We start from the raw sequence: 27,073 nt of genomic DNA, 5'->3' as shown, positions 1-27,073 counted from the left end.
TATTTGAAATGTACATAGGTGAGATATTTATATAATATGGAATCCCTAATTTGGGAATACAAAAATAACTCAACAAATACAAATGGTTAGAGATTTGGTTGTAACCAACCTATTCCTTTGGTAAGTCCTATTCTTTTGGTAGATAGGCAAGACTTTATGTGTTGGCATCCTTAATATCCTTAACATAATCAGCCCAAGTTTGAATCAAACAATTATATCAATTACCATTTAATAGAATTAAAATATCATGAAAAAAATGTTTTTTTAATAAATTTAAATACCTAATAGAAATGATTAAGATTTAATAGTCTATAAGAAAAGTTCATGAACTAAATTTATAATTTATTTATTTTTTTACTCATTTGGATATATGATGAGCTTTTGATTTTTTTTTTTATTGGTTTTAAAAAAATAAATTTAATATTATTTTATATTTGTGTTTAACGGCTAGTTTTGAACCCATGGCGAGCATTTGCTTTTTGTTGGGTTTTAAAAGAAATGATTTTAAAATATACATATTATTATATTATTTTTTGTTTGTGCCTAATGACTAGTTTAATTTAAATCTCAATCATTCAATTTTCTTTTACAACATCCAATGGCCCAAATTGAATTTGGTTTTCACCTATCCCATCTCTTTTTAAACTTTTCATCTTCTCCAAAATTAAAACAACAATTTCACATCTTTTTACAATCCTCCATAATTCATTAAGTCTGTCGTTCTCTTCGAGCTTCAATTTTCTTATTTTTCAGCTCATTTTCGAGAGAGATTTATGTATGGTGAAGATTGATTTGTTGTGAGCTCAAAGTTTGTAAATCCACTATTTTAGAGAGTTTGCCAAGTGTGCTATTTATTTCTCCAAACTATTATAATAGTTGCTATTGATCCTGGAAAAAGAGTCGTTGTAACGGTTTGATCATCAATCGTGGAAAGGATCAGGTTTGTTCTTGCGCCTAAAAAAAGAACGTTGTACGATTCAACTCTAAGCCATGAAAAGAGAAGTTCGTATTGACATACCCAAGAAGAGTTTGGGAAGTGGATGTAGGTCAGTTGTACCGAACCACTATAAAATTCTTCTCGTCAATTTCTCTATCTCTTTCCTATTTAATTTTGCAATTAATTCATTATTATATTTTATTGCTTGAAATTAATTATAATTTTTATTCTTGAAATTAATTCTCATATTTGATTATTTTGATCGGTTGTTCTTGAATTTCTATATCCATTATCAATCTTGTTATTAGAATCAAATTGGGTGCTTTATAGTATTATTAACTTCTAAATTGTTTTGGGTTGAATTTATTTGCATGAATTTATGGCTTAAATTACTTGTTAGTAAAAAGTTTGTTAATTTGGGCTAACATTAGTAAAAAAATTTCATTAAGTTAAATAAACTCTATTCACCCCACTCTAAGCTGTCATATCGGTCCTACAGAATCACCCAACTCAAGCTACCCGAGTTTGAAATTAGGTGCTAAATCTGTGATCAACTTCCAAAAAGAATTTGCTGGATGTAGATTTATTATTACCTAACAAAACATTTTTACTTTTAAGTATAACTAGTTAGAGAACACGTGTGATGCACGTGATTAAAAATTTTTATAACATAAACTATAAAATAAAAATATTTTTAATTTAATTTTTATAGTAAAAGCAAAATATAAAGTAATGTAAGAAATAATAACTAAAATGATATTATTTATTGGATTATATTGAATATGAAATGTGATGGCTTGTAAATGATTCAACTCATCGATTTTAAAATACAAATATTGGACATGAAATTTGAAGGTAATGTAATAGGCAAAATGAAGTAAGACATTAAGCAAACTTTTTGAAATATAAAATGCTGAATTAAGATGAGAGTGTCAACCTCCAACTATGTTACAAACCCAATGAATTAAATCTATGTTTGGGAGTAATTTTGGCCTGACAAGTATTTTTGTTCTTTTTGAAATAGACTAGGATCATTTTTGTCATTGTCAAAATCAATTTACCTTAAAATAAATTTTCCTCAAATTTTCATGATTCATTTAAATTTTTTTCTCTAATGTCAATAATTAATAATTCAAAATCACTTTTTATTATATATGAAAATCATATCATACCAACTACTCATTCAAAATCAAATTTTCTTAATTTTCTATATCTATAGACATGTTATTGAATCAACTGCATGAGATTTTTAACCCTAGTTTTAGTACTATATAGTCGTGGACAAGAGATCCACCATCATCCATCTAGCCCCTTCTATTGTGTGTCTGTCTGTCTATCTATCTATATATATACTCGGTTTTTTTCGAGAGAAAAATACTATAAAAAAGTAGTAAACATACGGGATAATAAAATATTTTTTTTACTATAAAGAAAAAGATAGAAAAGAATAATAAACCTTATGTGATGATTTTTTTCACAACAAAATCTTGAAAATAAATACATAATGATTAAAAAAAATGTATATAAAAATAAGATGAATATTGTCTATTCAACTAATCTCTTCAAATCTGAATTTAAAAGTAAAAATAAAACATTTGATTTGTCAAATCTTAGAAAAATATCCCTAGAAAAACAGTGTTCCAACTTCCAACACAAACAAATATGTATATCAAAATAAAAAGAATTTGTAAAATTATTATTTGGTATTTCAAAATGACTTAAGAAACAAATTTAATCACACGTGGATGACAAACAATACTGAAAAAATAGATGACAGAAAAAATGACATACCTTATTTAATAATTAATAATATATTTGTCACCGTCAATCATGAAAAAAACTTAAGGATTAAAAATAAATGTATACCAAAATAAAATGTAAGTATTTAGATATAAAACATAACAAACATATTCAAGTAAATCTCCCTGAATTTGATTTTATACAAATAAATATTAAAGAAAGAAAGGGAGAGAAAAAATAAACAAATACCTTATTTAATAATCTGTATAATGAAATCTTTTTAAAGATTCTCTAAAAAAAATAATAAAAAAATATCTAAATTAGAAAAAAAAATCTGATTAAAAATCTGTCTTTCAATTTGCATGATCAAAGTGAATCGTTCATCATTTACTTCTAAAAAAAGGGGGAAAAAAAAAACAGCCAATTCTTTTCTTTCTCCGATCTTTGCTTTTCTTCACACAGCTGATTAACTATTTTTGTTTGGGTCTAAATGCATTAATTTTAAAACAAAAACTTGAAAGGCAATATAAAATATAAACAAATCTCTCGTTGTTGCATGTCATGCAACTCTATAAATAAACTTCTAATTGTTGTATGTCTCGAAACTCTTCTTGAATTCCTCTTAGCTTTCAATTCTCTCGTCCCTTTAAATATAGATCTCATATAAATACATGAGATGTTTTCTTTGATGATACTTTTTTCTTTGTTTATCAAATGTGTAGAGATTGATTTGTGAATTACTTTTTTCTCTGTCAAATATGTAGAGATTGATTTGTGAATTTGATTGTTGGCCTACTTAAATAGGAGTTGAGGGCATATTTCGAATGCACGGATAGTTATTCTTAAGAGATGCTTGGGTGAGAAGGTGCGTTTTAATTCGATTGATTTAAGAATTACCCTTGAGTAAGAGTTGAGAGTAAAATATAAATATTTCTAAAAATTAAGGGCAAAATGGGGAGTTAAAGATTCTCCTCATTGTGTTCATGGGTTGGGTTTGGTAGACTTTTTAGACCTAACTCAATTGTTCGAATTGTAAATTTCTTCAAACCAAATAACTCTTATTAAAAAATGAACTATTTGAGTACCCAACCCAACTCAAAATTTAATTATTTTTATATATTGAATTAAAATTAACCACTCAATTTATACAGTGAAAAATTTTCTTTCTAAGGTGCAAAGAAACTATTTTTAAAAGTTGTTAAATAATAAATTATTTAAAAAATATTGGAATTAGATAAAATTAAAATCAATATATATAAATAATTGTATTATAAGTAACAAAAGACATATATTTTAAAGTTAATAATAAATTTGGGTTAGTTTTGGTTATATTAGGTAAACCTATGAACTAACCCAACCCATAGAATTTTATTTATTTGAATCCAACCCAACCCAAATGAATTGATAACCCAACCCAAACCGCGCGGATTGGGTTGGGTTGGTCGATTTTTTCGGATCATTGGGTTTTTTGAACAACTCTAGTATAGATAAAAGTGAGAGAATTCAAACCACATATTTCTTGATAGTAAATATATCCTATATGTCAATAAATTAACTTTAAAGACCTAAACTCATAAAAAAGTATATACGTAGCTAGTTTTGAACTAAACAAGTCATCAGATTGAGACATCAAAATCTATACAACTTTTTTAGGCTATTAATCTATATTCCATTTACATTTTGACCTTGTGAGTAATGCAATTTACTATTTACATAATTCAAGCAGAACAAAAGTGCGTATTATGTACCTATTCTTAAGGGGCGTCGCGTAATCTGACATGCATTCTAATTATCATACATTAACAATTAAATCTTTTTGTATTGGCATGATGTATGTTTATCCATTTTGACGTAAAATTTTAAATGAAGTCGATGTGGTAGAATTATCGTTACCTATAGCATAAATGAATAATCTTTATATGCCAGATTGTTATAAGTTACAACTCATCTTTAGGTGAGTTATGTGTATCAATCCACCATGGCTAAAATCACGAGACGGTGACACTCCCACGGGGTACACATAGACACAAAGGGAGTGCTAAAAAATTAAACTAATACAAAATCAAATTAATTTAATCTCTCTAAATATTCTTAATATTGGTGAAAATTAGGTTTTATTATTATAAATGATGCATTTTCAAAAGCTTTTAATGACTGTGGATGAACATATAGATTTTTTTAAAGGTCTGTAACAACTTTTCACAGAATAAATACCTCTAATAAAATACTGCATGCATGCATGCATACATACATACATATAAATTAACGTTTTATTTATATATAGAGTGAAAGCCATTAACTTTAATCAAGAAATATATATTTTTTCAAAAGATGTTTTAAAAAAAGATATTTTCGATATAATATAATATATTTTCCATTTTTTAAAGTAAATTTTCGAAAAACTTCCAGTATATTTTCTCTCTATATATTTAAATGACTTTTAGTAATATTTTTAAAAAGTAGAGGGATTTAAAAAAAATAGTGAAATAAGAGAAATGTTTAGCTAAAATAACAAAATTTTAATTTTTTTTTATAGAGACTGATAGAGATTGAAGTCTATCCGTGTCTATTATGTGTCTATCGGTGATAGAAGCTGATAGAAGTCTATCATTAATAGAGGTTGATAGAAGTCTATCATTAATAGAGGTTGATAAAAGTCTATTAGCGTCTATCAATTTCGGATAGAAGTCTATCACTGTTTTTTTAGCTATTTTTGTAAAGAGTTTGACATTTTTATCTATGTAAACATTTACCTAAAAAGTGTATATTTTGTTTAAAGGTTTTGTGTTGATATGAGTTATCCCAATTATAATTGGTAGCATTTTTAGGGACAATAATTAAAAGTATAACAACATTTTAAAAAATTAAAAATAAAGTAAATTCTATCACTATATTGTTGATATACTTAGAGGGTGTTTGATAAGTGAGTATAAGTTGTTGGGTTGGGTGGGTATTTATTACCTATGTTTGTTAAGCCCATAAACTGTGGGTTATTAAAGCTACTTTTTAACCCACTCAAAACTAACCCTAAAAACATATTTTCATTTTCTTCTCTCTTCCCTCATCTTAGCCATTTGAATTCTCCCCATATCTGATTTTTTATTTTTATTTTTTTTCATCGTCAAATATTTGGAACGCCACTTTACAAAAATTTAATATGATGATTTGGTTTATTGTTTTTGTTGGATTTCTTTCAAAGACCGATCTTATCTTATGTTATGTTCTATCTGAGGCCCTTACTGTGTTATATTATAAGTATCGGACATATGTTTTGTGATTTTTTTTTTGGAAACGGCCATATGTTCGGTCGTTTCATATTATTTTTGTAATCTTATGAAAAATATTACTGTACTACATCACATTTTCACCATCATAATCAAATGAAAAGTAATTATGCTATGTACAATTTCAATTCCAAATATATTATCCATAATGTGAAATAATAATATTAAGTTAGCAAGTTCAATATATATACATACAATATACCAATTAGTAATTGGGATAATTACCTTCAATATATACATATAATATACAATATACCAATTAATTGAGCAACAATATGAAATGTATTTTGTTGGTATGTTTTACAGATCGAAGATAATTAGAATTATTACCGTTTTTAAACGAATATATGAAAAATAATCTATCATGTTTTACAAATTGAGAAAAAAATTGAGATTGTCCAATTTATGTCATAAATGATTTGAGAAAATACGTGTATATTTGAAAATTAATCAAGAATAGCAAAACATAAAACTAAAAAAAATAAAAGAATGAAATAAAAAACAAACAGAAAAAAATAGAACTAATCTCATTCACAAAAAAAACTGTATCAGATTCCCAACTCAACTTTACATAACAAACACAAAAAATAATTACTTACTCAACTCAACTCTGCAAATAAATACAGACAATTTAACTCCCAAGATAATTTAACTCTAGATAATAATTACCAACTCAACTCAACTCTCTACTTTTATCACACACCAAACACACCCTTATAATCTATTTTTTATAATATCGAAGAACTTAACGTAAATTTTGCTATATTTTTAACTAGGCTCTGTAATTATCTCTTAAAATTTGGGTTTTAGAGGTGGACCCAAATAACGTTTGTGATGGGTCATTGTAACCCAAATTCGGCCCAATATATTGGACCTGTATGGGCTCGGTGGTTGCGGATAATCTTGTAGATAAATACCACAGAATTAACTTACATTATAATATAGACCAATAAGACCAATACCACATGGTATAATGATCAGTTTTGTTGGTCTTTGAAATTCTAATTGAACTTTTCCAAGTTGAAAGCAATTTAAAGGTTACTGTTACAAAATCTGAGCTGTTTAATTTGTCCAGATTTGCTGGTTAATATCATTATGTAAAACAAAGCTAATTTAATGGTGGTTGTGTGAAGACGACAAGTTGATTAAGCCTAAAGAATATACCCAAATATCTTTATTAAATTTCAACTTAAGTAATTGATATCCATTTAATCATTCAAACAAGAAATTATATTCATTAAAAAAAAAAACTTTTTCAATGACCTAATTCTCCATCACACTCGAAACAAAGCTCTCTCTCTCTCTCTCTATTTTTTTTTTCCTTTCCTCTTCTTCTCGCTGTTTGTTAAGAATTATTGTTCTTGTCTGCATCTTTGGGAGTTTATCAACTTTCCCATTCATGGAGTTAGGTGGAAGATGATTTCAAGCCATTCCCAATAAGAGAGTTTTAAAGCAAAAAAATAATAAATTTGAAGACTATTTTTTTTCTATTTTTAAGTTTATCTCCTTGTTTTTCCACCTTTTCATGAAAATTATTACTCACATTGAAAACTCAATTGTCAATTAATTTTGAGATAATCTCGTATTTAACTAACACAAAGTTTTTAAGTCTATAGAATACAAATAAACATTTCTTAACCTAAACATATCTAAATAGTTGCGGGTAGGTAACATGCTAGGAAAGTTGTTTTCTTGATCTTACACGGGTTACTATTTTTATTGACAAATAGTTGTGAAATTATTGTCAAATAGTTGTGAGATTTTTAATCCTCTTGTTCCATCCAGATTTGGCAAAATTACTCATTATTTGTTTTATTTTCTTTTTGGGAAAGTAAACATTTTGATTAAAAAAAAATGTAAACCCAAGATTGAATATGGCAGAAGTTTCAAAAGAAACTGAGATTAGCACTGTAATTATTTGGACTTTGGTTTTGTTTTCCAATTGCCTTAGGGATTGTTACAGCCTAACCCACTAATCTATTCGATTTGAATTCTAAATAATGACAAAAACTTTAGGGTTGACAAGAGAGGTTGAAAATTTTAAATTTTCTTTTAAAAAAAATGACAAGAAGGTTTCAAAATTGTAAATAGCAAAATGAATTTAGATAATAGAAAATAAAAATTGATAGATGACCAAACTACCCCAAAGACTAACAAATTGAGTACAAATAGACAATGTTTCAAAAACAACTCAGAAGTGCAAATACACTCTATCTAAACTTCTAAAAGCAAAAAAAAAATAATAATAATAATAAAAAAAATAATTATATTCTCAACAAAAAACTAAAAAACAAATAGCATTGTCAAAATCTTAGAAACGATTCCCAAAATCTAAAAACCTGTCAATATGGTCCTCACTGAGAAACAATTGGTAGTTGCTTCTTCAATGGACGACCACAATGGTGTGCTTGTGGTGATTTGATACTACAAACACAACCCATTTTGTAGATGTTACAATTGTTGTAAAGTGCTACAAATGATCTGATGTTGATCATTCATATAGAGATATATGAGCGGTGGTGTTTTATATAAAAGAGTTTGTATAAGACCGGACCACGAAATGATTATTCTTATTATATAACAATGTCGATAATAGAGACTTACATTTCACCAAGATGACCATAGGTGACGTGACCTTAATTCTAAAGAGATATGAATTCCTGCCTATGAAGGTGGTCATTTGATTTGTATGAATGAGAGTGACCAAATCGTCGACTCAAAAAATCTACTGTTTTGAGGATTCATTTGATTGGGGAGTTGAGAACACAACTACACAAGACAGAATTCACTCATTCCATAATGTCGAGGTAAGTAGATAAATTGCTCAATTAAGGGTTGATTTTAGGGCTTGAACAATGTGGCAAAACGGTAATTTTGGACCAACTGTACTTACGAACGATTTGTGAAGGGTCGTCACATTGTTAACTGGTTATATCCAATGAACACATAAATATATCTGTAATGCGAAAGTGCAACTGTCAGTGGAGTGACCAGCAGTTGATGGATATCGAATAATTTAATTTAATTTAATTAAATGAGTTTAACTAATTATTCAATTACCATTGAAGCTTCAATCTACAAATCCATAAGGTCCCCTCTGTAGCTCAACTAGGATTATTGAGAATTAATTTTGGATTAATTTGAATTGTTCAAATTAATTGAGAAAATTAATTATATGTGATATAATAATTAATATAATGTATTTGATAAATTATGATATAAAGTTTATTTTGAAAGAAATTAAATATTTGAATATGATTCAAATACTAATTATATGGATGAGATTCATATAATTGAGTTTAGTATAAATGTGATTTATATTAAATAACATGCATTATTGAGAGAAATAAAATTATAGATTATATTGTATTTGATACAATATTAAAAGTATAGGTTGTGTTATATACGATATAACATATGGTTTAATGTATATTATATGATAAGCTAGTTATCATATAAAATATGTATTAAATTTTTATTTTTGTTTTGTTAAATCATTTTTTTAAAATATTAATTTGGGAGAAATTATAACTCTCTCCCCTTATTTTCTTCAACTTTTTAATCATGTGGTGGGTGGTTTTTGTGTGGTCATCATCTTCTTCACAGACATTCACAAAAGTGAATTATGCTCTCTCTGGATTCCACAAAAACTCAAAGAAAACTTTTTCTCTCAAAATCTCTATCTCTTCCAAAATCACATAGCCCAAACATCACGTATTTCTCATCCCCTTTATGATGGTGTCCAACCAAATATTGATTTGGTAATTGTTGGAACCGGCTACCCTCTGACGATGAAACTCGATAGCAGTAAACAGTCAGGAATCGACAGTCGTTAGAAATACGGAACCTGCAAAAAGAAAACTCGTTATAGGTTGAGTCAGGGATCTCACTCTCTTTAAGACGTTTCGTGGCTCTGCCCATATGTGCAAGCAGGTCAACGGTATTATCATGTCGTCCCCATGATAAAACAACAAAAAAAAAAAAGGTCTTGATCGAAAATGCACCATCACCAACGAAAAACTCAACACATGGGATTTCTATCGTACTCACATTGATCTATCTCCTCACTTCCTCTAAGATATAGATACCCCTGGAGCTCAAACCTAAGGTCTAAAATAGGAGTATATGAAGGAAAATTCACTTCTCAACTTAACCAATATGGGATTCTCATAAGCCATTTTTCTTTTTAAAACTCAATTTTCACTAACAATTACTGTGATTTCTTGTTCGTGTTCAATTTGGAGAAGAGGAATCATGCAAAAAATTATTCTTCAAGGTTTATATAATTTCTAACCTTTCCTAATCCTTTATTCCTCCTCTTTCATGCATGCTATAAAATTTTGTGTTAATGCATAATTATATTCTGGTTCTATAAAATTCTTGATTCTGTAAAAAATTGAAATTAGGAACAATTCCTATTTCCGTAGTGGAACTTTACTATTCCTTCAATTGGTACCATATGGTGGTTTTTTGTCCCAATTTTTAATTTTTCAGAATTGCTTTTACAGATTTGGTGGATTGCATTCTATAATATTGTTCATATTGATGAATTTGTATTGAATGTGAATGGTTGGCAATTTTTGGATATTTGGGGGATTAGACCTTTTAGATTTATCGCTTTATTTTACAAATTGGTTTGTAAGGGTCATTTATTTTTTTGGCATAAATTACGATAGAGTCTATAATTTGAAATTTTGAGTCATTCGTGATCATTCCAGTGATTTTCTGAAGAAAACGAGGCTCAATTCGGAGAAGGATCGACAAAATTCGTAACTGTACAGTGGCTACTGTACAGTAGCGTTGCAACACTGCGAACGATGAACGGAAAAATTTCATGTAACGTTACAACGCTCTGAGACGGAAATTTTTTTCCGGCTCATATGCGGTTTGGTTCGAGATTCATCTGGTTCGAACCCAGTTCGCTTGGTTCAAGCGGTTCATGGGCGATTCGAGTGTTGGACAGTCCGATTCGTGCTGTTTAGGGCGCGGTTCACCTGTTTTGAATCAATTTGGCTCTTTTTTTTATGTAATAGTTAGTTATTTTTAATTGATTAAAATAATATAAGTGTTATCTTAATTTAATTAATTGCTTAGAAGTCCAATCCCGGTCCAATAATTGTTATTTAAATAATTCATTTGATGTATGGTTTAATTTTATTTATATATGTCATAATGTATGCCATATAGCAAAATCCCACCATAAGTTATGCATTATTCATGCATCATTTATATTATAAATGTTATAATATATAGTTACATGATTTAATTTTATAGCATGCTCGCATCATATAATATAAGTGTTACAATAGATGTTTGCATGTATTAATAACGTAGCCAAACATTATTTATATTATAAGCGTTATAATATATAGTTTGAATGTATGGATGGATATATACCATTAATTATTTTATTACTTTAGCATATAAGTGTTATGTATGTTTAGTAATGAAATGGGATTGCATGAAGCATGAAATTACCTTAGATTATTTTATAATTGTTATAATTTACCTAAGTATGCTTTCACATGCAATGATTGGTTTTAGTTTATTTCATTTCGTTTTATAATTATTATAATTAAATGAAATTAGAAATTAAAATCAATAATTCAAAATTACATGCAAACTTAGGTTAAAATCATTTTTTTAAATAGTTTTAAAACTTGATTCACATAGACCTAAGATCATATTTCTAATGAGATTAGAAATAAGTTCAATTTTTTAATCAATTTAATAGGATTAAATTGATTTTAATTAAAAGATTAAATTTGTAGCAAACATGTCTATAAGGAACCTTTTACCTAAGACTAATTCTGTCTAGGTTTAGATATTTAAGTTGATGGAAATGGAACATCTCTACCTGGGAACTAACCTGGAAAAATGAATTAGATAGATTTGTTACAAGCATGCAATTGTTGATTAAAGTTTGTTAAAGTGTTTAATAAATATTAATCAAAGTTGTTTAACTATCCAAAGTAAGTGTTACTTTTGGGCAAATTTAAAACAATCACTTAGTAAAAATAAGTAGTCATATTTTCTTAAGTTAAACAACCTCAAGTAAAACACTTGGTGGGAGGAAAATAGGGTATATGATACTTCATTTTTCTTTTTCACGTTTCTTTTTCAAAGTTCACACCGTAAGATCTATACTCGGTCTCGAGGCACATCTATTTGTGTTGCCCTATAGGTGGTGTTTGTATAGGTCAATATCAATGTGGATGGAGAGAGTGCTTATAGTAAGTGGGAGTGGGACGTGTGTCAACACATCCCACGGTTTTTCTCATTAGTTTATAGTAAATTTTCATACTCGACCTCAAGGCATCTTTGCTTGTGTCCCCCATGGATAACATTTGCATGATTTTTTACTCAAACTCCATAAATGGATAGGATTACTTTAGTTTTTGCCTTAATTGGTTTTTTTTCTACGATTGGCTCATTAGGGTGGAACTCTAGAATCTAAAATGAGTGTTACACTTACAAGAAAATGTTAAGCTAGTTAATAGTTTCTAGACGAACAATGGTGACTGATATTTACAATAACAAGGAGTTGTTCTTTATATTGGTTGAGATTGTCTCATTTCAGTGAAGAGGTATTTGATCATCCCACGATGGCTTTTACCCTACCTCACTGAAACATCATTGCAAAATATATGTCACATAGGGTACATTAAATTATTTTGCTAAATTTGATTGGTTTTTTCTAATGGATAATGCTTGAATACTAATATAAATAGATTGTATGTTTAAGCAAAATTCAATAATGACTTCCGCAACACTAAATTTACTTACCACCGATAAACTTACCGGCGAAAACTACGCTACATGGGAAAACACAATTAACACAATATTAATCATTGATGATGTGAGATTTATCCTATGGAATGTTGTCCTCCTGTACCAACTCAAAACACCACTTGAAACGTTCGAGAGGCATATGAGCATTGGGTATGGGTAAATGAAAAGGCCCAAACGTATATCTTGGCAAGCCTTTCTGAAGTCTTAGCCAAGAAGCATGCGCCCATGATCACTGCCCATGAGATCGTGGAATCCCTACGAGGGATGTTCGGACAACCGTTCATACAACTCAGACATGATGCTTGAAAAACATCTTTAATGCCCGTATGTAAGAGGGGGCATCTGTTAAAAAACACGTTCTCAACATGATGGTCCACTTCAACGTGGCAGAGATGAAAGAGTCTGTCATCGATGAATTCAGTCAGGTTGGCGGGGATGAATGAGTCTGTCATTGATGAAGTCAATCAGGTTAACTTCATCCTGGAATCTTTACTGAAAGTTTCTTGCAGTTCCATAGCAATGTTGTTATGAACATGATTGACTATAACATGACTACCTTACTCAATGAGCTACAAATTTTCCAATCCTTAATGAAATCTAAGGAACATAAGGGTGAGATAAATGTTGCCTTGCCCTCTAAGAAGTTCTATAGGGGATTGTCCTCTGGAACTAAGTATGTGCCTTCTTCTTTTGGCACCAAAAAGTAGAAGAAGAATAAAGGTGAAAAGAGAAAAGCTAACCCACCACCTGCTACCCAGAAGGGCAAGAAGGCTAAGGCTTCAAAAGGAATTCGTTTCCATTGCAACCAGGAGGGACACTGGAAAATAAATTATCCCAAATACTTGGCAGAAAAGAAGAATGTCAAGCAAGGTAAGTATGATTTACTTGTTTTGTAGATTTGTTTAGTGGAGAATGATGATTCAACCTGGATAATAGATTCAGGCCGTCACTAACCATGTTTGTTTTTCATTTCAGGGAATTAGTTCCTAGTGGCAACTGAAGGCTGGGGAGATGACAATGCGTGTAGAAACTGGGCATGTCGTCTCAGCTACGACAATGGGAGGTCTTCGACTTCGTTTACAGAAATCATATATTATACTAGATAAGGTATATATGGTTCCAAGTTTAAAAATGAACCTTATTTCTATAAAATGTCTATTAGAATCTTTGATGTAAATAAAGTGATTGTTTACAAAAATGATGTATATATTTGTTCTACAAATCTCGAAGATAATCTTTATATGTTAAGATCGTTAGCAACTAAAGCCCTCATAAATATCAAATTGTTTAAAACTGTGATAACTTAGAATAAAAAACTTAAAATTTATCCTAATGACAATATCAATCTTTGGCACCTAGACACATAAATCTCAATAGAATTGAGAGATTAGTCAAGAATAAACTTCTAAGTGAGTTAGAAAAGAATTTTTTACCTGTATGTGAGTCATGCATTGAAGGCAAAATGACTAAATGATCTTTTACTGAAAAATATCACAAGGCCAAAGAACCCTTAGATTTTGTACATTCAGACCTTTGTGGTCTAATATATGTTAAGACAAGAGAAGAGTTTGAATATTTCATCACTTTTATTGATGATTATTCTAGGTATGAATATTTTATTTAATGCAACATGAGTCTGAAGCTTTTAAAAAGTTTAGAGAATTTAAGGTTGAAGTTGAAAATGCATTAAATAAAACAATTAAAACATTTTGATCTGAACGAGGTAGAGAGTATTTAGATATTATATTCCAAAACTATTTGATAGTGAAGGAATGACGAAGTTCCATTGCGGAAGCAGAAATCATCTCAATTTTTTAGATTTCACAAAATAAAGAATTTTACAGAACAAAAAAAAAATTATGTATTAACACAAAAATTTACAGCATGCTGAGAGAAGAAAAAAGAAATTTAGGGTTAAAAAATCTCACCCTTGAAGAATTTACTGCCTTCACGAATTTCCTTCTCTTCAGTCACAAACAATCTCAAACCCTCGAACAAACAAATGATAAAGAGGACACCACCACAATTATTTCCTCTATATTCTCCATAGAGTAGGGTGAGAATATCAGGAGTGTGTGGGCTCTGAAAATTTTGGGAAGAGGAATTCAAAAAATTTGAAAGGAGAAATTTCTCAGAGAAAAAATTTCTGTGAAGAATTATGATAGATCTTTTGTAATTGTTCCACTTACACAAACCTTCTATGTTGAAGAAGAAAAAAAGTGAGAAACTAAAACGACTCTCCACACATATGAGAGAGTTTTAGAGATTTAGGGGAGAGAGTTATAATAACTCCCTCCATTTTAAATTTAAAAAATTTAAAATAAAATAAAATAAAACATATTTCCATTTATTTAATATATATATAATTATACAATAACTACTTATATATATATATATATATATATATATATATGTTATATTCAATCTAACATATAACCTATAGTTTACATTGTATCAAATACAATATAACCTATGGTTTGAATTCTCTCAATCATTTGTAGTATTTAATATAAATCATATTTATATTAAAATTAATTATCTGAATCGCATCCATATAATTAATATTTGAATCATATTCAAATATTTAATTCCTCTCAAAATAAACTTTATATTATATGTATCAAATACGTTATATTGATTATATAACATATAATTGAGTTAAATTAATTATATCACAAATAATAAATTCCCTTAATTAATTTGAACAATTCAAATTAATCCAAAATTGATTCTCAATAATCCTTATTGAGCTATAGAGGGACCTTATGAATCTATAAATTGAAGCTCCAATAGTACTTGAATAATTAATTAAACTCCTTTAATTAAAGTATTCAATATCCATTAACTATCGGCCATTCCATTAAAGAACAACAACTGCACTCTTCGCACTACAGATATATTTTTGTGTTTATTAAATATAACCAGTCAACAATGTATGACCCTTCACAAATTGTTCGTAAGTACAACTGGGCCAAAATTACCGTTTTGCCCCTGTAGTTACATCTAACTTCTTAAGTATCACTAATCTCTCTAATGAATAATAAGTCATAGTCCAACTATGACGAAACCCCTCTCAGGCCAAGAAATGGTATGACACCACATTGTTCAAGCCCTAAAATCAACCTTTAAGGGGACAATTTATCTATTTACCCCGACATCAGGGAAGACATGAATTCCATCTTGTGTAGCTATGTTCCTAAATCTCCAATCAGACAAATTCCTAAAATAGTAGACTTATAAAACTATGCATGTGAAATCAAAGTTTGTGCCTACATGTCATTTATTGTGGAATTAAAAGGTCATATTAGACCAAATTATTTTAAATTGAAAAATCCTCTTAAAAAAATTTATTGAATAGAAATAAAATGCAATATCTTTGTGTTAGAAAGAAATTCTTGCCTAATGTGAATTGTTATTCTTGTGGTACAATTGGTCATAAATATCATGCTTGTTATTTGAGAGAGATGAATGCTAGTAATTTTAGAGCTAATTTTAGATGAGTTCAAAAGTCTTTGCTTGCTAACAATGAATGACCCAAAAAATGAGTATCAAAATCTTTTGGTTGAGCTTTTCTTGTAGGAATGATTCAAGAAGCAATTGATGCTCAGTTTTCAAATGAGAAATTATTTAAATTGGAGCAACTTTTATGGCTTGTTTGAATCCAAGAAAGAAAATGACTTATTTGGTAACTTTTATTTTTTGAATCGTATATTGAGATATTTATTATTGGTTTTGAAAGACTGGAATTGAGATATTGCGAATTATATTGATATTTAGATTTAATGCCACGAGAAATCTATATATATCCATTTATTTGACATTTGTCTTTATTGCTTAATATTTAGCTTTCCGGCCAATTAGATGTTTGCTCTATCCTTGTATTTTTTTTAGAAAGTTTTGAGCAAAAAATAGTCTTGCAAAAGATCGTCGTTATTTTGATGATTGATATATCATGTTTATGCTTTTGGATGGAATAGATTAAAATTTTATTAAATATTTTTTGAGCATGAGTTATGCATATTCTATAGTTTACATGGTTGAATGAAAATAAATTATGAGTATGTTATATGTCCTATGTTGAAAAGAATGTGTTTCGAGGATGTTTTAAAGAGTGGTTAAATCCTTTCTCATAGGGGTATTTATAGAATTGGTTCCTTAAATCCCTTGAAATTTTTGCTCAAAACTAGAGTAATTCTTCTTGTGTATGCTATCTTGCCTATAATTATTATAATTTTATTTTTATATGGCATAATAGGTGATAAAGTTGATTTGTTGTTATTTGATATAATTTATTTTTCAACCATTTATGTTTATTTTATAATAATTTATATGTTGGTATCTCAATTACTTAAATTTCTCTTTGCTATTTATTGATTTTTTTTTTTTTTTTTTTTTTAAATTTAAAGGACAATGTTTGATTTTAGGGAAAGTTATATACTTCTGTATACGAATTTCATGTTTGAATGAAATTGTTTCCCATATTGCTATATTGTATCCTTCTTATGCATATTATTATTTATCCTTTTAGGGAGAGTAATTATCTTTGAAGTAAAATTATGGTTCATTTGAAATTTTATTTGATATTTCTACCTTCAAGTTGAATTTTGTGTTAAATGTCTTTTTGTCCCTTATTAAGGAAGAGTTTAATTAATTTCAAAAGGGAGAGAAATTTGTGAAATTAGCATTTAAATTATTTGCTTAAACTTGATCGATTCTATGTGATGTGTCTTTAATCTAAAATGTTGTTGGTTGTTTTAGAAGGCATGTTGATAGGATAAGAAATGCAAATTATGTGTTTATCTACTTTTGATTTCATTTTTTTTAGTAGTTTGTCATCATAAAAAAGACAGAGATTGCTGGCTTTTTGGCTCTTAATCTCAAATTAATTAATTAACTAATATTTTGATGATAAGAAATATGAACTAATTTACTAACAATTTAAGTACTTTAAAGTATTCATTGTGTAGAGCTCGAATTAGCAATTCCAACTCAATATGAATCACTTAAATCGAATCTCAAACGAAGAAGATACGACCGAAATAAATTTAACAAAAAAGGTGCTACTTGGAACATATGAGAAATGACACATGATGGACTTTTGATTTTTAGATTGATTTTAAAAGGAAAATGAATTTAATATTATTTTATGTTTCTGTCTAACCGCTAGTTTTTGATACATGGTCGGCTTCTACTTTTTTTTGGGTTTTGAAAGAAGTGATTTTTAAAAAAAAAGATATATATTATAATATTATTTTTTGTTTGTGTCTACTGGTTGTTTTAAGGAAAAAAACCTCTACCATCGATTTTTCATTTCCAAGATCTAATGGCCTAAATTAAATTTGATTTTCACCAACTTCCATCAAACACATTCTTCTCCAATTTTCAACAACGATTTCACATCTTTCTATAATCATCCACAATTCATTAAGCCTCGATTGTTGTTTTCTCCAAGTTTCAATTTTATTTTTTTTCATCTTATTCTTGAGAGAGATTTATGTATTATAAGGATTGATTTGGTGTGAGTTTAACATTTGTAAATCCATTCTATTAAGAGAGTTGTAAGAGTGTTCTTTAATTTTTCCAAACTTTTGTAAGGGTTGCTCTTGATCCAAAAAAAAAAAAAAAAAATTGTTATAACGGTTTGATCCTCAATCATGGAAACGATTGAGTTCATTCTTGCTCCCGGAAAAAGAACATTGTAGCAGTTTGACTTTAGCAATGTGGTCAAGTTTGTAGTAACATATCCAAGAAGAGCTTGGAAAGTGGATGTGGGCCTGATTGTGACGAACCATTATAAAATCTCCAGTGTCAATTTCTCTATTCCCATACTACTTTAATTTTGAAATTAATTTGCTACTAGATTTAATTGCTTAAAATTAATCGTAATTTTTCATTCTTAAAATTAATTGTTCATTTTGGTTTATTTTGATTAACAACTCTTAACTTTATATATTCATTACCAATCTTGTTATCAAAATCAAATAGGATAGGATGTTTTAAAGTATTTTTGTTAATTTTTTAATTTCTTATTTAACTCAAAGTAAATTTATTTGTTTGAAAGTATTGTTTAACCTTACTAGCAAAAAGTGCATTAATTTGCTTAATTGGACCGACAATAGAATTTTTTTTTATTAATTTAAATAAATCCTACTCGCCTTCCTCCAATGTTGTCATACCAATCCTACCGAAGAAAGTGATGTTTGTTTATATTTAATCCATATTTTTAGCATCAATAATGAAAGGCTAGCATAGTATGCTCATAAACAAAATCTTAATTAAGTTGGTGTGGATGTGATATATAGTAGAAGACTAGATAACGTTTTAGTCTATTCTAGGCTTAATACATCAACATTCATTTGATTTGTCTAGCCTAAATATTTGGTTACACATACTTCAATCATAATCTATCTTACTATCAATGAATTGACACTAACTCAATCCATTAGTCACTAAACCAAAATATGTCTTCAAGCATTAAATAACAAAGACACTTCAAAATTATAGTAATTTTATTTGAGACTGAAGATAGTATGATGCGGGCTCCTCCTCGAATTACCAAGAAAGTTTGGCATTAGTCAGGCTTCCTCTTAGCTCTCTTCACCTAAATTATGATGTGATAGTTATGAAGGAGATGGATGTTAGGGCTATTGCGATTCAAATGGTGAGGTTCTACTTGTTTTGGAGAACCATTTTCTTTTGTCAGATTTCGTTCAGTTCGTCGAAACTATTGTCATGTTTGAGAGAATTTCTAGAACTCTCAAAGTTGACATTTATCTTATTTGGTTCAAAACTGATTTGTAATCCTTTAGAATCTCTTGGTTGAAAAAGCTATATGTGCAAATGAGGTTTAAGTTTTCATGACTTCATTCTTGATTTTCATCACGGTGGTTCCATCTAGATAGGCCTCCTTCTAGTAATTCGTAGGAATAACTCCATCACTTCATTATTTAACTTTTCACACTCGTTGATTTGGATTCTCAGAAATCTGAATTGAAGATCATCATTCATGGGTGGATTCTGCATCTTACAAATTTGTTTTTATCTTTATTTTTTACATCCGCCTTCCTTGTATTATATTAAAAAAAAAGTTTCTGAAAACAAAATTTATAATTTAACCAAAATTTAATAACCTCTCACTCCCACAATGTCTCCCTCTACTTGCAGGAATTAAAGGCGTATTCTTTACTTAATTACCAATACCCTAAAAGGACATATGGGCACGACATAAAAAATAATACAGACCATTAAAAACAACAATTATTGAAAGATTTTGAATCCGAGAATTATTATTAATTGTTTTAGTACAAATTCAGGAAACATTTTTTTTTTTCATAGTAAATGGTCGGCATGTGAAAATAATATGAATACAAAACCTTAGACATTAGTTTTAGAATAGAGTTCATAAATAATAGGAAGCGGTGACTCCGTCAGCCAACTCGCCCCCTTCCACGTGTATTTTCTTTCCCATTTAATGCATTAATGACGCAAACTTGGCAGACGGCTCAATAATACTGAATTAAAGATTCCTTAAACAGTAATTACAATCTCAAACAAAATACCACTAATGTATTCAATAAAATCGACCCAACCAGAGAATCTGTTTTGTTTATTTCATTCGAAGTTTCCGAGAAATGCGTCTATACCCAAGGATTTCTATGCAAATGATAAGAATTAAGGATCTGTTTGATAAAAGAATTTAAAAAACATAAATTTAATAACAAGAGATTCGATGAAACAGAGTTGTATTTCATGTTTTTCAAATATATATTTGGTAATAAATTCAAAAATCAGATTCGAATTTAAACCATGGTTTAAAATTTATTTGATACTATACATTTATACACATTTGTCAAACTCAAGTAAATCTGAAAAGACAAAACAGAATACAGAATTTCTACCCAATAGAGGCTAAGTAATTGAAAACATAATTAAGGAGTTAAAACCTCATTAAGAAGTGAGTAGGAGGCTAAAGTCTATTTTCCAGCTAACCATTTACTCTTCTGAACAAAAACACGGCTTGTTTGACAAAAGGGATTGTGAGAGAGAGAGAGAGAGAGTGGGAAAAAAAAAAGCATAAAAGCCGGCATGTGAGGTGGTGGTAATGGTATGGGCCAAAACGAGAATTAAAATAGCAAAAGGGGTATTTTTTTAAAAGCTTCAAAAACATAAAATTTCTTTGGAAAAAGAAAAAAGAAAATTCGATGGTCTGGTCTGGTCCGGGAGCAGGAGAAGACAAGAGAGAGAGAGAGAGAGAGAGAGAGAGAGAGAGTGATGTTCACGCTTCCTCTTTGTGAATAAAGTATCATCTACCAGCAGTAAGCAATCAAGCAGCTTCTATCTTTTAGTTTTAGCTAATAAACTCCGTTTCCCAGTAATTACAGGCACCTCCGACAAACAGAAAGATACACGTTATCGGAAAAGCTTCATCGACGAACTCAGATTCTGCTTACATCTGACCGGATCTGAGCCTTTTTCTGATTTGGGTTCGGAGTCAATTTTGGATTCTGGTTGGGATTAATGGATTGGGAACAGCAGCGGCGGAAAAGGAAGCGTTTTGGGAGGTCGAGCTCGCATGTACACTTCTTTACTCGAAGATCTCTGTTTCTTTGCCTCTCCTTTTTTGCTTTTCTCTTGTTTCTTTCATCAAGTAAGTGGTTCTCGATTGCGGCGGCGTCTTTCCGGCCAGTTCTCGATGCCTCTTCCACCACTCTTTCCCGGTTGTCCACCTCTGCTAGCAAGTCCACACTTGATAATTCTTTGAGCAGCAAGTATTCGCCGTTGAGAATCGAAAGCCGTGTTCTGTTTCCAGACCATTTGCTTTTGATGGTCACCGGCGAATTCGGCCGAGATGAGAGATTGGATTGTTTATACCACAAATCTGTTGCTAGAGGTTTGAACCATGAGACTCTCAAACAGTCAGTTCTGTCCACGGATAAGTACGATGCGTTTCGATCGATTGCTAGATGTCCACTACCGCCACTGAATTACTCAGCCTCCGCCGTGGACTTGAGGAGGGGCGGTGGGGAAGCTGATGACCATTGGTTGGTTAAAAATAGGCACCCAGCTGCCTCATGGGAGAGGGTAGTTTATGAGGCAGCAATTGACGGTGATACGGTTGTGGTGTTTGCCAAGGGACTAAATCTCCGACCACACAAGGAATCAAATCCGGCTGAATTCAGCTGCCACTTTAGACTGGGGAATTCCAACAATAACGGAGAATATGTGCTTACCACAAAAGCAGTAACTGCAGCTCAAGAAATTATCAGGTGCTCCTTGCCGGCTGGTGTTCTTAGCAGTTTAGACAAGGAAAAGGGAATTCGAGTTACAGTGAGCCGTGGCAGTGTCAATACTAAAAGCCATCTTCAGGTGACTCTGCCCTCAGTGGCCAGACTCTTCAACTCCAAGCTGAATGACCTGCAAAGAAATCAGGAAAAACATGAGCTTTGTGTGTGCACAATGGTGTGGAACCAAGCAGCAGCACTTCGTGAGTGGATTATGTACCACGCCTGGCTTGGAGTGGGGCGCTGGTTCATCTATGACAACAATAGTGATGATAACATTGAAGAAGTCATTAGAGAGCTCAACCTGGAAGATTATAATATCAGTAGGCTAACCTGGCCATGGCTTAAAACCCAGGAAGCAGGTTTCTCACACTGTGCTTTGAGAGCTAGAGACGAATGCAAGTGGGTCGGTTTCTTTGATGTTGATGAGTTTTTCTACTTCCCCTCAAAGTATCGCCATCAGCGAGAATACCATACTGCCGGCCGCAATGCTCTTCATTCTCTCATTGCCGAGTCATCTGCTTCAACTTCCAATTCAACATCCATTGCAGAAATTAGAACGGCCTGCCATAGCTTTGGACCATCGGGTTTAACTTCACATCCACCACAGGGAGTAACAATGGGGTACACTTGCCGGCTCCAGAGTCCTGAGAGACATAAATCGTTTGTCCGGCCAGACATGCTTGACATAACACTTCTCAATATCGTTCACCACTTTAGGTTGAAACGAGGATTTGGGTTCTTTGACGTTCCAAAAAGCAATGCTGTCATAAACCATTACAAGTATCAAGTGTGGGAAACTTTTCGAGCTAAATTTTTCAGAAGAGTAGCTACCTATGTTGTTGATTGGCAGGAGGCACAGAATGAAGGGTCGAAGGATAGAGCACCAGGGCTTGGAACAGAGGCAATTGAACCACCTAATTGGAGGTTACAGTTCTGTGAAGTTTGGGACACTGGACTGAGAGATTTTGTCCAGACTTTGTTCTCTGATCCTTTGACAGGGTACCTACCGTGGGAGAAAGCTTCTGGTTAACAACTCTTGGCAACCTGCAGCTTAGTGAACTGTACACAGTAATCATACAGCAAGCAACTGAATTTTTTTGCTACAAAAAGAATGTTTATCTGATTAATTTTTTTTACTCCATGGCCATGATATTGGTTTAGTTACAGGTTTTTAACTCACACTTTTCAGATGTTGGAATGAAATTCTTTATGATTCATACTTCAAATTTGAATAAATCATCTGTCTGCTATGTCACACATCTTATGAAAAATGCACTCAGCATTACCACAGACAAAGAAAATGCATTAAATTACCTTCAATTAGTGAATTCATCTAGAGTCAACAATTGAAAAAGAACCTTTTGCATTAATGATGTATCGAATATACAGATGAGTCAACTACTTAGTTGAGTTGGGTTACTTCCCCTGCCTTTCCGAGCATCAATGTTATTTCTTCTCCAACCCTATGGTTTAAATAATAGTGGAAATCAATACAATGTACAATCTAATAACCATATTGTGTTTGTTTCAGTTCCCCTTTGAGCTCAATTTTGCCGTTGGTTGGAAATTATTTGAATATTTCAACAGAGTAGCATCCAGCTTCTCCCCAACCAATGAAATCCATGCCTGTCAACATTTCAATTTTCAAGCAGCAAATTGTAATTATGCCACAGAAAGAAAGACAATATACAGCTAATATGTGCAATGTTTGTGCCCCGTTGAGAGATACAAAATCCACGAATATTGACAAGTCATTAAAAAAGAGCCAATAGGCTTCAGAACGAGTACCTGATCAGAGGTCGTGAAACCCCTAATAGTGTTGCCACCAATTATAGCAATACCCTTCTCCCCAAGTGGTTGCAAGATTACAGCCTAGAATAGCAGGTTTGTCTTAGAAAGCAGTGGTTTCAATTTACTTTGAATGTGCCTGTACATGAGTAAGATGTAGTGTGCACAAACACACGGTAACAAGTTCACCTTCTTCTCTATTCATTTGTATGTATACCATATATGTAGTATTATAAACTGAGTCAAAATGGATTATTTTAAATACCCCCCAAATCAGCAGTGATGTGAAGTGTGCTGATGAAGTTGAAGGCGAAAAAGTAGCTCGTTGGAATTCTTACAATAGCAAAGACCATCTAAGGATATGAGAGAGAGAGAGATGCTGGAGGCATACAAGTCGAGTCTAATACATGTTTTCCTTCTTTTTGAAAAAGAAAAGGTAGTAAAATACAATTACGCAACCATTTTTATAAAGCTATTTTTCCACTCTGTTTTCATGATTTATTATCTTTAGTTGATCTCTTCCACTTCTAAAAAGGAAATAAAAAATAAAAAATAAAAAAATTCCACCTTCACCAACACAGGCTACTGAGCAAGGGGAGTTCAATAACAAGATTAGTTTTTAGAAACAGTTCTGCAGACCAGCAGCAGTCTTTTAAGACTCTTGACAAAATTCCAAGTTTGCCTTCCAAATAAGGAAGCCCATAAATAAACAAGTTAAGAATTAAATCATATTTAACTGATATAACCTTAAAAATTACAAATCAAAGTGAAAATTTTATCACATTCCTCCTTACTTTGCCAAGTAGCAGAGTCTGGTTTCAGTGAACAAGAGAAGAGGCTTTATTTAGCCAGTAGGCAGGGAAAAGATCTTCCAAATTTCTGGAAGAGATTATGTTGAAATGCAATAGACAGTTGCTAATTTCATATATTAACAACCAAATTATTCTTCAAGTGCACCAAATGATGCTTCAAACACAAGCGTTCATTTACAATACACCATATTAAGTCATGCATAGAGTAACGAAGATGGGTTTATTAGTTTATATGTCTACTAGATATATTATTTGTGTAAGAGTGACGAAAACCAAAGAATGAAGTACTGCAGAAAACTGTCTACCAGTTATTCGTTCTGGAAAGATAAAAAAGAAAAGGAAAAAGGAAGAAGTCTAACAACAACCTGAACAGTATTAAGCAAAGTACCTGAGTATTTGAGGGAAGAAATGGCAGCTCCGACTTCCCTGGATAAAGAGAGAGATTGGCCAAGTAGCTCTCTGCAAAAATAGGAAGGACAGTTTCTCAAAAACGAATAGTTGCAGATATTTACTGCACGAAGCAAGTAGTACATTGTGTGATGGTCTCTGTGCATAGGTCATTGACTACTCACGAGCTTGAGATTTGAGATTTCCCGTATAGAGTGATCCCTGCATCAATTTACCAGCTTCAACATGTTCGGCTTCACCATCACCCTCAGCTGATTCCGCAGCAAAACCAACTTGAAATATACACTTACCATCGTAGACAACAACCAGAGACCTGCAGCATGTCACTTCTGACAGAGACGTCCATACCCTAAGAAATGGCAGCAAGAAGTAACCATTAACCACCTACTCCAGGATTTTTCCTTTTTCCTGTAAGAATCCTTAGCGTCAAATACCAAAAGTAATTTATTTGATACATGGCATATGAAGATAGCTTTCTGTCACTGGACATTTTCATGATCGTGGGACAACGAGGGGAAACAAAATTACATATGGCTAATACAATTCCAAAAGATAATAGGGAAACTAATAGATAAAAAGTCAATCCTCAAGCACATTATCAAGTTTCACTCATCAATCTCCATTAACCAAGCCAACCGAAGCATCCTATCAAAAAGTGATTTTCAATGATCCTAACTGCACAGTTTTACAATGTCATAGAAGAAAATTCTATAGAGTATTTACCATAACAACTCGGATTTTACAATATCAGGGAGACTGGAGCATATCCTCTCACATGCTACTCCTTGTGGATTTACCTGACATGGAAAATGAAAGTAGGAGAAACAAATGAGAAAAGAAGTAGAACAGGCAGCTCCTGAGCTGATTGTTACAGTGAGAGAGGACAGGTTATTGAGTATGAAAATCTTATCGTAAACCCCTCACCGGTGTTATAGATTTCGGCTTGATTGACAGCCACACTAAACCAGCCAAGACATTCGTAACGGCTAATCCTAGAGTTAATAGATCAGCTCTTGACTGTGAACTGCCGAAATTGATACAAATAGAACAACTAATTACGTAAAGAGCGAGCTGAAAGCGAATGTTGGTTGCAGAATAATGCCATCAAAATAGGAAAGCACCAATTATGAACTAAGTTATCGAAGATTGGAATTTTCATCCTTGCCTCAACGAATTAATGATTTCTTCTCTTAATTCACTACTAATTATAGTGATGCGTTTATAATATTCCCGAATAAGCAGTACAAATTAACTAGTCGAAATAAACAGCATTCGATAGATTAATTTAACATGAACGAACCTGCTGGCATCGGCGACGGGAGCAATGCCAGAAACGGTGCGATTAAAGAGGACGAGCAAGAGAGAAATTCCTCCGACATAAATGGGCAAACTCCGAACGGCATCGTCGTTCTTGGAGACCCAATCGGCCACCCAATCCCTTGAAGGCTTCGGGCCTCTGTAACTTCCCTGTGAAGTCGAAGAAGAAACCCTTATGATACGCGGGAAAGATCGACGAACGGGACAGTGAGTGCGCTTGAAATTGGAACTCCATAGAATTGGAGTGACGGGGAAGAAAATTCCCGCTTCCATCGTAACCAAGAAAAAGAATAATTTACTAATTTGCCGGGATTTGGACTCCACCGTCCAGCCCAAGGGACACGACCCGCCGTCTCAAGCACTCCGTTTCATTGTTGCAATGCGTATTTTGATTAATTATATTTAAGAAAATTTATTTTAAATGATAAAACCGGTCAATATATTTATAAACTATAACAAGATATCAAAGTCCATTCTGTATACAAACAGTAAAGAGTTCCGTTCTCAAAACCGTCTATGCTCTTTTTTATCGTTCTAGGTCCGTTTTCAAATCAAATTTTCGTTTGCCTAAAAGTTTGTCCACAAAAATTTGGCCTCCGAGAGCTCGTTTGGAGCCGTTCACAAAACACACGACTTTTTCTCATCATTCTGAATTCCTGGGTCCGTTTTCAAATTTTTGCTAACCGAAAAGTTTTTAGTATATTTATAAAT

General features: G+C 31.4%; 2 protein-coding genes across 3 annotated transcripts; one reads left to right on the top strand and one right to left on the bottom strand.

Annotated features, from left to right (window-relative positions):
• Positions 1-20,786: 20,786 nt before the first annotated feature.
• LOC120081357 (glycosyltransferase family protein (DUF23)) lies at positions 20,787-23,273 on the top strand. Its single transcript, XM_039036149.2, has one exon. It carries the CDS (start codon positions 21,271-21,273, stop codon positions 23,065-23,067), a length of 1,797 nt encoding a protein of 598 aa, XP_038892077.2. The 5' UTR covers positions 20,787-21,270; the 3' UTR covers positions 23,068-23,273.
• Positions 23,274-23,383: 110 nt separating this feature from the next.
• Positions 23,384-26,794, bottom strand: CCB4 (cofactor assembly of complex C). 2 transcript variants are annotated; one of them, XR_016530734.1, is made up of 7 exons: positions 26,346-26,754; positions 25,970-26,069; positions 25,769-25,842; positions 25,210-25,394; positions 25,026-25,096; positions 23,826-23,964; positions 23,384-23,663 (listed from the first exon to the last, which is right to left on the bottom strand). XR_016530734.1 is itself a non-coding variant. In XM_039036150.2 (7 exons), exons 1-7 carry the CDS (start codon positions 26,633-26,635, stop codon positions 23,565-23,567), a joined length of 903 nt encoding a protein of 300 aa, XP_038892078.1. In that variant the 5' UTR covers positions 26,636-26,794; the 3' UTR covers positions 23,384-23,564. The 2 variants fall into 2 exon arrangements, 1 of the variants encoding a protein (XP_038892078.1); XM_039036150.2 differs by having other exon boundaries at positions 23,826-23,909; positions 26,346-26,794.
• Positions 26,795-27,073: the final 279 nt, after the last annotated feature.

This window comes from Benincasa hispida, chromosome 7, assembly GCF_027475165.1.
Source record: "Benincasa hispida cultivar pf3 chromosome 7, pf3_genome.v1.1, whole genome shotgun sequence".
In the NCBI taxonomy this organism is placed as follows: Eukaryota; Viridiplantae; Streptophyta; class Magnoliopsida; order Cucurbitales; family Cucurbitaceae; genus Benincasa; species Benincasa hispida.
This window is presented reverse-complemented; position numbering and strand designations above follow the sequence as displayed.

Bases quoted from the DNA above. Each gene is read 5' to 3' on its own strand.
- LOC120081357 (XM_039036149.2), top strand. From the start codon at position 21,271: ATGGATTGGGAACAGCAGCGGCGGAAAAGGAAGCGTTTTGGGAGGTCG.
- CCB4 (XM_039036150.2), bottom strand. From the start codon at position 26,635: ATGGAAGCGGGAATTTTCTTCCCCGTCACTCCAATTCTATGGAGTTCC. The intron at 25,097-25,209 runs GTGAGTAGTCAA...CTATTTTTGCAG, and splicing joins AAATCTCAAATCTCAAGCTC to AGAGCTACTTGGCCAATCTC. The intron at 23,664-23,825 runs GTACTCGTTCTG...AAATGTTGACAG, and splicing joins GTTTCACGACCTCTGATCAG to GCATGGATTTCATTGGTTGG.